Source organism: Pteropus alecto, unplaced genomic scaffold (assembly GCF_000325575.1).
Source record: "Pteropus alecto unplaced genomic scaffold, ASM32557v1 scaffold77, whole genome shotgun sequence".
Lineage (NCBI taxonomy): Eukaryota > Metazoa > Chordata > Mammalia > Chiroptera > Pteropodidae > Pteropus > Pteropus alecto.
In genome coordinates this window covers 1,800,799-1,815,155 of record NW_006440820.1, presented here as the reverse complement: position 1 = coordinate 1,815,155, position 14,357 = coordinate 1,800,799, and the positions used below count along the sequence as shown (strand labels likewise).

General features: G+C 33.7%; 1 protein-coding gene across 1 annotated transcript in view; it reads right to left on the bottom strand.

Annotated features, from left to right (window-relative positions):
• Window positions 1–14,357, bottom strand: part of KDM6A (lysine demethylase 6A) — a 198,137-nt gene that overhangs the window by 14,677 nt on the left and 169,103 nt on the right. The window contains 5 exon segments of the mRNA XM_025051082.1: window positions 2,981–3,122; window positions 4,092–4,279; window positions 7,525–7,639; window positions 14,281–14,353; window positions 14,356–14,357. The exon segment at window positions 14,356–14,357 is cut by the window's right edge and continues 77 nt beyond it. Coding sequence (XP_024906850.1) covers window positions 2,981–3,122; window positions 4,092–4,279; window positions 7,525–7,639; window positions 14,281–14,353; window positions 14,356–14,357 — 520 coding nt within the window.

The window sequence follows — 14,357 nt, the reverse complement described above, 5'->3', positions numbered from 1 at the left end:
TAAAAAATTTTAAAAAAATAAAAAGGAAGTTTATAAAGCAAGGCCTAGGGGTCTGGATTTATGATTAATATTTTCAGTCAGTGTGATGACAAAAAGAGTTTGCTAATCACATCTCATGACAACTCAAGCTGGGAGTAAAAGTGTTAATATAATAAGGAATACAATCAAAATTCAAATGATTGGACATTTAGTAATGCAGGGTAAGAACGGAGTAAGGTAAGTTTGTAAGTGCATTTAGGTTAAAAAATATATATGGAAGGTATGAAAAGACCCAAATTGTGTGTATCCAATTTCAAAACAAGGCAACTTTATAACAAAGATGAAGCAAATGTTAATGCTCAATGTTTCAAATATTAAGAGGGATAATGATAAATTAGAAGGATGGAGGGAATAGATGGAAAAGATGACAAAGAGATTTTTAAATTAATGAAGACCAGGTAGGAAGAACAGACTTTGACAATGGCATTTTCTCTTTTCCCTCTTACCCACCACCCAATCTATAAACATGTCTTGTGTGGCTCCACTACAGTCTTTAGTTTGATCCCTCTCTTCAACCCTATAGGTAAATGTCCAGGTTTATGTGTCCTGTTACAATTATCTTCTAAATGCGTCCCCACACACTTCTAACCTTGCCCCTCAGAATCCATTCTCTACAAAGCAACGAGATGCATTTTCTTAAAAGTTTAAATTAGAAACCACCTACTGTCTACTTAAAATCCTCTAATAGTAACTTGAAACATCCAGAACTAATTATATAAACTTCTTACCAAGTCCTAACAGTCCATGTCCAATCTGGTTCCTGTTCATTTCACTGAGTTTACTGCTACCCCTCTTTCCTTCTGCTATGGTCACACTGGCCTTTTTGTCCTATAAACATGCCAAAGTTCTTCCCAATTCAGCCATCACTTGTTTCATGTTCTATTCTTAGATCTTAGAATGACTGACTCCATCTCATTACCAAGGACAAAACTCATCTCAGATATCTTCTCTGACCTCTTCAGAAAAAGCAACACTCCCATCCCACCTCCATATTATTATTTATCTTATTCCTATTACTTATTAGCAATTTATTTATGTCTGGAGGTCTCTCTGTCTTGCTCCGCTAGAAATTAAGTTCTCTGAGGGCAGGGATTTTAACTTATACACCACTTAACTATCATCAGTGCCTAGAATAGTGTTTGCCACAGAGAGATGGTTCTCAAAAACTTGTTGAATGGGATTTACTCTACTTAATCCCCAATGTATTTAGGGATTTGAGGCCAAATGACAGGAAAATTTTAGGTCAATTTGTAAAGAATTATAGTGAGGTAATGAGAATGTTCAAGAAGTTGCTAGATGACCACAAAATATGAATGCTACAGAATGGATTATTGCCTTAAGTAGGAGTTTTGACTAAATGACCTTTAAAATCCTTTCCAACTATAAAATCCTAACCTATCCAAAATGTGAGTCACTTTCAGCCTGTATAGCTGTTACATAAATGATTTCTACACTGTACTATCCCTGTACTTTCAGGTGATCTCAATTAGCCTCTGTTTTATGTGCCTATCTTCAAATTACTAAACATCTTTAGAGGCTAGATAATTTTGTCCCCGAAAGTAACCCTGAACTTGCTATTCAGAGCCAAGTACCATTCTGAGATACAATAGGATAAATCGACAGACAACCTCTATACCCCACTACCAATTACATATATAGAATGTGGTGCCTAAGACCCAACTTTTTCAAAGATTTGTACATTACTTGCTATGATTTATTTGTTTTTTGTTATCTTTTGCCTCTTCCTACCACTTCTGCCCCAAACTAGATAAAACAGTACAACTGATAAAGTACTGCAGCATAAAATAATCCATAGGCATGTTACCTTGGCCACACAATTTCTGTTCAGATAAAATTTTGAATTTAGGTTTCAAATTATTTTAATAAGCCAAGATTACTTTTAAAAGACAGTATTTTAAAAACAACATGTGCTGACCAAATTAACATAGCTATAGGAGAATACTTAATGTAAGTATTATTTTAATAAAGACAAATTTATTTTATCAGTGAGTATAAAGCAGTGTATTCCAAAATGAGTTTTTAAGATCAATTTTTCAAATGTTACTGGTTAAACAAATATCAGTTTTTGAGATCAATTCTTCAAAAGATACTGGTCAAATAAATAGGTTTGGGAAATACAATACATTATAAACCTCCCCATTCATAAAACTCACCAACACTTTAGTTTTTAAAACATTTTACAAAACATAAAAAATAAATAAAAGACGTGAACTTTATCTAATCCAGTATTTCCCGTATTTCTTTGACCAGAATTCCCCATCTTTTGGGGGTGAGGGTAATAGTGGCAGATAACACGGGTTAGGGAAACACTGCTATATAGCATCGTTTGAAAATATTACAACTAAATAGATTTACAAAATAGCTAGGACAGAAACTGTGACAACAAGAACCTTAATAGGATATATGTAATTCAAATAACTTGTATTACATTTTAAAGCTACTAAGAAAAGGGACAATTATAAGATGGATGATTTAATGAAAATAATAAAAAAAATTAACATTTTAGTCAAATTCCTATATTAAATGCTAATTTCTCTGTACCAGCAATTATTTTGTGATGGCATTCCTTCCCCAATACTAAGGGTAGTTTTTCAATATTACAACTAAAGTTCTCCTAGGAATCAGCTGGTTCAGAGAATAGTTGGGAAGCACAGATTTGTCAATCTATTGGTTTAAAATCATTTGTGCCTTTGTTCCTCTTTACACCATAGTGTAGTGACTATTTGGAAGGGAAAAATACACTTAACCTGTGGATTCTCATATTACATTTTGCTAGACTTCTGGACCATTTTGTTTTGTTGTCAACAGAATTCTACAGAGGGACAGAGGAAGTGGGGGATTGGGAGTGGGTGGGTTTAGTATTGAATAGTTAATACTCCCCCAAAAGAGAGGGGCTACAGCAGTTTTAGAAAGCACTTACTTAATCATTTCAAAAAGCTTTGGATCTGAGACCTTGATATTTCGTGCCATATTCCAGGAAAGATGAACCATGGGTACTATTGACTTCACACTTTGCAATTTGTTCCATTCGTACCGTTCCACTGCCAATTTATACTGGCAGGCTAGGAAAAAAAAAACAGTTATAAAGCAACCCAAAGCACCAAAAAATATGAAGATAACTATTATCACCTTCTCAGGTGATATCATCAATACCAATTCTGAAAATCTTACAGAGTTTTTAAGTTTTTTGATAATTATGGTAGTAAAAGCAATCATGTAAAGAGTGCTTATTATAACTATGTGCCAGGCATTGTGTTGAGCTATATTTATACATTATCTCACTTAATCTTCAGCATCACTTTATTAATTTTATTATCCCCATTATACAGATGAAGAAATTGAGGCCCATAGAGGTTATATAACTTGCCCAAAGTTGCAAGAACCAGGTCCTGGTCCTAACCCAGGTCTTTCTGGCTCCAAAGGCCATATTCTTAATCTTGATGGTAGGTATACTCCGAACAGATTTTGACATAACAGAACTATTCATATAAGATACCAGATAAAAGAAAAATTTGAAAGAATAAATAACTACTCTACTTTGCTTTCTCCCATAAAGGGTTTCCTTTATAAAACAAAACCCAAGCACTCTAAAAATTATTAAAAGTATATCTTCCTCACACCCTCCACTGCATTTGTTCTTCTGCCAGCTGAAAGCAGGTTGAATGGAGCACTATGGGATGGTAGAGCATGGGTAGGGGCCCAAAATCACTGCATGAAGGAAAGCCACCCACTGACCACAAATACCCATTTTGGATTATTACATGAGGAATAATAAATGTATATTGCTTTAGAAACAAATGTACATTTTCCTTGTATATAAAGACATAAATTTGTTATTTGCTGAGATCTATAGTCTCAGATTTCTATTTGTTAACTGGAATTTAATTTCTTGCACTACAAAGGACATTTTAACTCAAGGAGACACTGTTCTTCCAATTTTCAGTGAGTTATAGTAAAAGAAAAAAAAATTACACCTATCAGATAAAATCGTTTATAAATTAAACTTTTTTTTAGCATATTCTTTAAAATACCTGTAAGTGGACCAACATTCCAAGCAATGTTGTTGCACCAGCCAATAGCCTGAACCCAATGAACAGTGCCTGCATTTATCCAGACCAAATCTCCAGGTCGCTGAATAAACCTATATACTGGAACATTCGCTTCATACAGATCTTCAAGGTTGGGCCACCAAGAACCCATTAGGAAATTCAAATTATTTCTGAAATAAGAAAAAATAATGCAAATGGATGAAGTACTTTAATAAGCTCCTTATAAGACTGGAAGACAATGTCAGAAGTTTTAAAAATATGTTCATTCATTTCACTGAATCTTAACTGCTGTGCAATAAGAACTGCTGCATGTAAAGTGAGTGAAATTAATTACAGTTAAGTACTGGATGACTTATCCAAAGATCAGTACTACTACCTTAAGATGATTTTTAAGATCTAAATGAAATCCAAAGCTATTTTTAAAGTAATACTTATATCCTTTAACTTTTAATTTACTTCACTAAAGCCTATTTTGGTTGAATCCTTCTCCTGTAGTACCCAGAAATCTCTAAAGGGTAAATGGAAAGTGACATTAAGTTATTTAAAACCATAAACAAAAACACTACGGCAAAAGTACTGGGAACTTTTCTTTCTGAGGGAAAGTAAAAAACAGGTGGTCTCTACTGCTATTTTGATTCCTAAGCAGCAAAGGGGGACAGGATGCCAGTCTCGTACAGTTTTAATGACTAAAACTATGCAGTTGAAAAGAACGTCATCAAAAATGAACAATCATACACATCCACAAATAACCATCATGACTTTGGAAAAGTTCTACAGATCACATTACTTTAAATCCGAACATTCTACTTCATCGTGATATAACATGAAATATATTTAAACTATATAGCAACTTTTCCTACAAAAGAATTTTACAAAATTCAATTAACTACTTTAAATTTCACATTTTAGAGAACTTACAGAGCTGAAAATGTTCCTTTCTCCTTAAGACCTAAGAAATAGCCTTCACTTTATTTCTGTGTCTTGTGCTAAAGCAGGGGTCCCCAACCCCTGGGCTGCAGATGAGTACCAGTCTATGGTCCGTTAGGAACTGGGCCACACAGCAGGAGGTGAGCGTTGGGCGAGCGAGCGAGCAAAGCTTCATATATTTGCAGCTGCTCCCCAGCACTAGCATCACCACCTCAGCTCCACCTCAGATCATCAGGCATGACAGTCTCACAGGAGCACCAGTCCCTGATGCCAAAAAGGTTAGGCACCGCCATGTTAAACGATATGATGAGGTATAACTTCAAATTATTTTCATTGGTTTAAATTTCATTCTTTGTCTAGATCGAGGGTTGGCAAATCCAGTCTACTGCCTGTTTTTGTAAATAAATTTTTTTATTAAAACACAACCAACCATGCCTTCATTTACATATTATATACATGACTGCTTATGCACTGCACTGACATAGTTGTGACAGTGACCATATGACCTTCAAAATCTAAAATATTTATCGAGACCTTTATTTAAAAAAAAGCTTATACATCTTTAATCTAGATGGAATTTTAGTCTTACATTTTTCCTTAAAAAATTTAAGGCTGTACTTTAAAGTCTAGAAAAGACTTCCAATGGTAGCCTAATATCAAGGGCTAAGACTGGCTTACTATTTGTGATAAGGCAAAAAGTAGATATGGTCCAGAAAAAACTTGTCTATAAAGCAAAATATGGCTACAAAAACAAATCCTAGCTAAACTTCACCCTCATATTGCTGTCGTATAATTGGTGAAAACTTTCTATCCAAAAGCAAGCAAGCGATCAAGTAAGCAAGACCACCAAATTATCAACAAAAAAAACCCCCAAAATCAAACAAACAAAATATCGAGCTTACAAAACCATAAGCATCCTTTTTATCATATATTCAAATGAATGGTTATTTCAAGATAAGACAGTATTTGAAGTCATAAAACAAACTTCAAGAAATCAATTATCAGTAAATATCAAAAGCAACAATCCTTTGTGAAAAAAAATTATACTGAAATGCTGAGGTAACAAGTGCTATTTCTGTGACTTTACCTAACCCTTCATACTAACTTGATATTTTTATTATCCCAAGTTCAAGCTTTTGAGACATCACGAACCTATTCTAATTATCTTTGTTCCCAGGTTATCCCTCCATTTAGATAGGAAAAAAAATTAAATACTAAAAATAACCAGTTTCTACTAAGAAATAATGAACATGAACCACTGTATTGCAGCTGCAACAATATACTACTATCTCAAGGTTTAAGAAATGAAAAATTTTCTGGAGCACAATGGAGATTTCCTACATGACACTGTTCTTTCTCTGCTAATACCAATACCAGGTAGCTGGTCCATAAAAGTAAATACAGATTAAAGTAGATTTTTTAATGAGAGCATTTGAAACTTTAAAATTCTACATCTTTGAGTTTCTTAAACCTATGTGTTAAATAACAAAGACAATAAAAAGTGATTTCCTTTTGCTTATATATAAGGAAATTTTGAATTAATTTTTCAACTATATTTACATTTCTTAATAAACTTAGATATCTAAAAGATTCTTTAACCCAAAATAAAAAAGAATACTATGTTAGAATGTAGAATATGTATATAATTTCTTTCCAAATCTCTCATATGTAAATGACTTTAGTGGGTTTTTTTCCCCTTTATTGGGGTGGGAGATCAACAACGAATATATGTGTAAGTTATGTTTTTATCTATACTAATTTTCCGATGTTATTACTAAAATAGCAGACGCTTACATAATGGAGTACTTTTTTTTTAAGAGAGTAAGTTTCCATTTAGACAAATAACTAAATTTAAACCATTGAAAACAATTCCAAGGTACTCTTTAACATAAGATAAAGAAATAAATGAAGGTTATTTCTAAGATTCTAGGAAAGAAACACTTCCACCACGTGAGTTTCTTCAATTATAAAAAACAAAATCTGAAATAGTTGATTGTATTTTACTATAAAATTCTTTTACTGGAAAAGTTGTCAAAGTAGTTTGAAAAAGAATTTATATCATGATGATATGGCAAAGAGTACTGTGTCAAGCTTGAGTTACTAACAACCTATAAGGGTGCTCAACTATAGAATTCCTTCTACTTCTAAAACTATTTACAATAAAACAAATTTTCTTGGAATACAGATCTTTCACGACCAAGTATTTATGTATCAACTGTTTAATTAGCCTAATAAATGACTCAATTTTTCTGTCCTCGTAATTTCAAGACTATTACTATTACATGAAACGGTTTTGAGACACTTTCTTAAAGTATTCCCAATAACACAAAATAATAAGTTTGGAATCAGAACATTTTAAATGAATTTTCTGCTGAATAGTAAGTGAAAACTGGTTACATGCATTAGGACATTCAGCTTAGTAAGCTGTCCTTTACAAGTACTACTTTTAAATAATTATGTTTTAAAAAAATTTAGTTTGGAAACGTACTTTTCACAGAAATCATTCAGAACACCCCAGTAACCTTCAGGAACAACAAACCATTCACAGTCACCTGGCCCAATATTTATGTTAACTGAACAGAAGTTGTTATTTTCTTGATGACCTGAAATGTAAAAAAGAAAAAATAATAATCAGCATACTGTAAATTCCATAGAAAATGTGTCTTTAGAAATGAAATATTCAACAGAGAATGCTCTAGTGGTATTCAGTTGTTTAGCATTATAGCAGTTTTGTGTCGAGCCTAGTTTTAGAGCCAAGTTTGGTTAACTCTTAACTTATAGAGTTTGCCGTCCTGTGTGGAAGGCAATCTAAATCAAAGTTACAAACTTAGGTTCTAGAGCCAGGCTCCTTGGTTTAGTTACTATGTGAATCTGAGCAAGTTGCTAAATCATTCTGACTCAGTTTCCTTATATATTAGATAATAATGATTCCAAGAAATCACTGTGTTGTTTTGAGGATCGATGAAGTAATGACTGCTTCCAACAGTGCCTAATACATATTAAGTAATGAATATTAGCTATTATTGATATCATTACCACTTATTTCTTGTGAACTAACCCATACTTCTCAGAAGTCTTAATTGAACATCAGTAAAGATGCAATAAGTCTGCTTTTCAAAATGTACTGGAGCTGTGTCAACAAAAATGACAGAGCAGGAACTCTGGGGAAACTCTTCTGAAACACCAAGCAAAATAAAACAAAACAAAGAAACAGAAGTACTTGTAAAAACTGTCTGAAGCAACCTTACCAGAACTCTGAGAGACAGTCAAAGGTTACAGCAACTAAGCGAATTCTTGACCAGAAGAAAGACAACTTAAACACAGTAGGAGTTTTTTATGATACTTAAACTTACCTTATTCCCCACCCCCATCACTGGTGTGACAGTAGACTTAAAAAGAATAGTCTGAGTTCATAGTTTTAGTGTTCCTGGCTCTGGAGGGAGCAAAGTGGATATTGCTACAAACATGTACTCTGTTTTTCTGCTTTAATCTGACTGAAGTTTCCACAAAAGACTCACACAAGGGGCTAATCTTTGTTTCATGTATCTCGGAATTCTATTAGGACAAGTGTTTTGGTGGAGGAGCCTCCCCCAAAACACTGAGAGACAAATAAACAAGCTGATGCTACCAGAGGCAAAACAACAGCAGCAGCAATACCCAGACGGGACAAACAACAGACATCCAAAGGCCTGGGAGGAAAAGCTGGAGAGTGAGACTTGAGGGGAATAAGTGCTTTGAAAAGTTCCTGTGTATACTTCAGATTTAGAAAGCTACATGCTTACCCAGGGCAGGACATATGCTCAGAAAAAAAACCTAAGAAGACAATAAACTTTAACTTCTTTTTGATCTTTATGCTCAGTGCAAACAAGGAGGTAAAGGCTAAAAATGGAATGGCTAAGTATAGAAGGAGTGACTCAAAAGAGATGCAATCTGCAAAGATCTGGAGGATTCCTTTTTTTCATTTTCTGTTCCTCCCCACCTCCACCCTCTTTCTTTTTTCTTTTAGGCACCAGGCATTGAATGAAATTTCTGTCAGGCCACTGGCTAACTGCTCAGATAAGGGAGACTTCCCACACATGATAAAGAATACAGTCTTTGAAAAAAATAGTGTAGAAAAGTCACCAACAAATAGACAACTGTAGCCCACAATAAGCAACAACAACAAACCCTGGAGAGGGAGGGGATTCTGATTTCTATAATTACTACATTATATTATTCAAAATGTCAAATCACTAGGAGAGCACTAGCCTAAAAAAAAACACAAGGACTTCAGGGACCACATATAACAGAAAATATAGCCATTCAAAACATACTTAAAAAGCCAATTTTCAACAAAAAATTATAAGGGATGGAAAGAGAAGGAGGAATGAACAAACAAATAACATAACAAAAACTATTCCTGAAAGAGCACAGACATTGTACTTACTAGACACTTTAAATCAACTGTCTTAAATATGCTTAGAAAGTTAAAGGAAACGACAGACAAGAACCAAAGGAAACAAAGAGAACAATGTCTCAACAAACAGAGATTATCAATAGACATAAATTACTATAAGGAAATATAATTTTGAAGCTGAAACATGTAACTAAAATAAAAAAATTCACTAGTGGGTTTCAACAGCAGATCTGAGCAGGCTAAAGAAAGAATCAGCAAACTTATAGATAGATCAAATGAAACTATCCATTCTGAGAAGAAAACAGAATGAAGAAAAATTAACAGAGCATAAGAGATCTGTGGGACACCATCAAAACACTAACATAAACATGTGGGAGTCCCAAAGGAAGAGGAGAAAAGGGAGGTAAGACTATCTGAAGAAATGTTGGTTGAAAATGTCCCAAATTTGACAAAATACATGAATCTACATGTCCAGGAAGCCCAAGGAACTCCAAGAAAAACTCTAAAGAGATACACACCAAGACACATTATAATCAAACTGTAGAAAGCCAAAGAGAATCTGAAAGCAGGAAAATAGAAGTGATTTGTCACATACAAGGAATCATCAATGAAATTAATAGCTGATTTCATATCAGAAACCATGGAGGCTAGAAGGCAATGGGATAACATATTTAAATTGCTGAAAGAAAAAAAAAAAAACATTAACCAAGAATTTTATATCTGACAAAACTATTCTTGAAAACAAAGGAGAAACTAAAACATTCCCAGATAAACAAAAGTTGAAGGAGTTTTCATCAGTCATCTGCCCCTTAAGAAATGTTACAGAGTTTTTTAGTTTGAAAAGAAAGAACACTAGATAGTAATACAAAGCCCTATGAAGAGATAAAGAACTACAGTAAAGGTAACTACATAAGCTGGAAGACTTACATTTCCCAATTTTGAAACTTATCTCAAAGTTATAGAGATATAAATGAATGGAACAGAATCTAGATTCCAAAAATAAACTCATACATCTATGGTCAATTGATTTCCAACAAGGGTGCCAAGACCATTCAATAAAGGAAAGACAAATGGTACTGGGAGAACTGGATAGCCATATATAAAAGAACTAAGTTAGAACGTTAGCTCACACCATACACAATAATTAACTTAAAATGGATCAAAGATTTGAATTTGGCAACAGTTTCTTAGATATGACATCAAAAGCACAAAGAACAAAAGTGAAAATGAATAAACTGAACGTCAAAATTGAAAACTTTGATCAAAGGACACTATCAAGAGAGTGAAATGACAACCTACGGAGGAAATATTTGCAAATCATGTATCTGATAAGAGATTAATATCCAGTATATATAGATAACTCCTAGTGCTCAAAAACAAAAAGACAAATTATTCAATTAAAGAATGAAGAAAGGATTTGAACAGATATTTTTACAAAGGAGATATTCAAATTACCGACAAGCACATGAAAAACAAAACCACAACTGAAAAACCACTTTACATCCATTAGGTTGGCCATAATAAGATAAAAAACTAAAAGTCATCAGTGTTGGTAAAGATGTGGAAAAACTGGAACCTTACTACACTGCTGGCAGGAATGTAAAATGGTACAAGCTGCTGAGGAAAGCAGTTTGGGAGTTCCTCAAAGTTAAACATACAAATGCCATGTGACCTAGCAATTTCAATCCTAGGTATATAACCAAAAGAACTGGAAATAGGTATTCAAGCAAATATTTGTACATGAATGTACACAGAAAAACTATTCACAACAGCTAAGAAGTGGAACAACCCAAATGCCCATCAACTGATGGATAAAAAATGTTCTGTATCTATATAATGGAATATTATTCAGCCATAAAAAAATGAAACACCGATACAATGTGGATGGACCTCAAAAATATGCCAAATGAAATAGACACAAAAGGCAACATACTATATGATTCCATTTATATTAAATATCCGGGTGAATCTATAGAGCCAGAGAGCAGACTATTGTAAGACCTCACTTAATGTCACTGGTTTTTGGAACTGCGGCAAAATGACATAAAAAGAAACCATTTTTACGACAGGCTAAGTAATATGAACAAGAGTTATGACAAAACAACACTAAATGAAGAGGCATTATTTGAGGTCCTGCTGTAGTGGTTGCCATAGCAAGGGCTGAAGTAAAGAGGGAATGGGGAATGACTGCTTAATGGGTACAGGGTCTCCTTTTGGGCTAATGAAAGTGTCTTGGAACTACATAGAGGTGATGGCTACCTAAACAGTGAATAACTAAACGCAACTGAAGTGTACACTTTATAAGGGTTAATTTTATGAGAATTTTACTTCAATAAAGAAAAATGTAGATGCTCTCACTATACCATGTGCACACCATATCCTGAGTCTTTTACATATTACAGTATAATGTGAAGATGGTACTCTTAAATACTTATAAATGTCTTACCACAGTTGGAATTACCCATGGCATAGATTCTAAAAATAATTTAGCTTTAATTAAAAATTGAGATGCTGGGACCCTACCACCTAATTAAAAATCTTTTAGGGTAGAGCCTGAGGGCATCCTATAGTTTAGAACATATATGACTGATAATAAAGTCCATTAAAGCAGGTAACATTTATTCATCTATATAACTTGAGGAACAAGTGCCCCATAAAAAAGGATTCAAAATAATTTTTAAAAAATTGAACTGAACTAACAGTTTAAGGGTCACCTATACAACATATCTTCTAAGACTGTATGTCCAGTACAATAACCACCAGAAATGTGGTTAATATAAACTGAGATGTGTGGTAACTGTAAAGTACACACTGGATTTTGAAGACTTAATATAAAAAAAAATATGGAAAAAAATTCCAATAGTTTATACTGATTACATATTGAAATTATGATATTTGGATATACTAGGTTAAAAGTAATTCACCTATTTTGTTTTCTATTAAGATGACAACTATAAAATTTTAAATCATATATATCAATAGTCACAACCCTTTTGGCACCAGAGACCAGTGCTCCTGTGAGAATCCCATGCCTGATGGTCTGAGGTGCAGCTGAGGCGGTGATGTTAGTGCTGGGGAGCAGCTACAAATACAGATGAAGCTTTGCTCACACGCTCACTTGTCCAATGCTCACCTCCTGCTGTGTGGCCCGGTTCCTAACAGGGATTGGGGACCACTGATATATATTACTCATATGACTACCCCATAAGGGAATTCTTTAGAGAATTCTTTAAAGTTCCATAGGACATTTCTGAAAAACTAATGACTTGTATACAAACCAACAAAAAACTCAAAAGTCTAGACACACAGTGACAAAGAAGTAATCTTCTTGAATTGTAATGAAAAACCACATTTCTTATTTAAGGATATTATTGCTTAAAATAATTCAAATTGGATGAGAGACATTTTCAATTGAAATAAATCAAAATAGAACCGATCCAATACTACATATGTAAAAAAACGAACTCCAGAAAGTTCAAATAACTTGCCCAGTATTTACATCAGTGTCTAAAGTGAGGTTAGAGTCGAGAACAGACAGGTCTGCTATTTATTCCAACTGCTTCTACTTTACCCAGCTACAGTTAAAACAATACAGAACTGGGGTTCTGATGGCCTGAGGATAAAAACTACTATAACTTCATCGTTCTAATCCTGGCTGTGTATTAGAATTCTCTGTGGAACATTTTTTAAAAATATTTAAAACTATATTGTACACCTGAAAATTATATAATATTGTATACCAATGTTACCCCAATAAACTTAATTAAAAGAAAAAGATAATGATCAGATGAAAAAAAAAAAACAAATAAACCATAGATAGATGACTGGATCTCAATCTCCAGAGATTAATAAACTCTTTTTTTAAGTTTACCAGGAGAGTCTAATGAGCAGCCAGGACTAGGAACCACTGATCTATGTTACCTAGATGCAAGCATAGGCCTACTTTGAAACAATGTTTAAGCTACTATTCAATAAACAGGTGATAAAGAAAGGAGTCTGGTTTCCAAACCGTGGCTGTTTTAAGTAGCAAACAAAAAACACCTGAGAGTCACATGCAGCTCATAGGCATTGTACAGCTGAACTTGCTATCACCAGTATCTTTCCGAATTGTTAAATATTTTGAACATCAAATTTTGAAATTTCATGTCAATCTAAGGCAGCGCAGAGAAGACAATACATTAGTGTTGGACAGAATTTTAAGTCTAAAACCAGTGTAATTTTAGAAATGAAGAAAAAGATCCAGAGAAGAAATGTTGACTTGGCAAAAGTGACAAGTTTAGTTAGCAGTAAAATCCAGACTAGGGAGCAGGATGAGTCCAGTAATGTCTCTACTCATCATGTACTTTGTAATGAAACCCAGTTAGACAACTGTAACCAACACTTTCCTCTTTAAACAAAATAAAATGGAAGTGATTAGAAGATGCATTGTTCTATAAAACCGTTGTTGTATACATACATATGCACTAGGTCATAATCTAAAATAGATTTCTTACTGTGATTGTATTAAAAAAAAGTTTAGAAAAACCTATATTCCATCACTCTGCAGTAGATGGGATCAACAATGGTCTTTAAGCCACAGGGACTTATTTTCCCCAGAAGGCTCCAATGTCCTCTTTTCCAGAATAAAATGCTATTGTTTGAGGGCTATTATATTTTTTAAAAAATACAAAGAAAAAAAAATCTTAATCATCTGAGCCCAGTTAAACAGTGAAATATTATAACAGGAATAATCTTTTCAGTTTCATTCACTGTAAGTGGAAAGAATCTAGTTCTCTTTTGCATATTTCACATTCTGAAAATTCTGTTTTTCAATTAATTGTAGGAGATATGTTAGCTCTTAATAGTTACCTGGTGTTCTGCTTCCTGGAACTTTCATGTATAGCTGAACTGTGTTCATGCCCAGTATGGTATGACCCGTGGCTTAG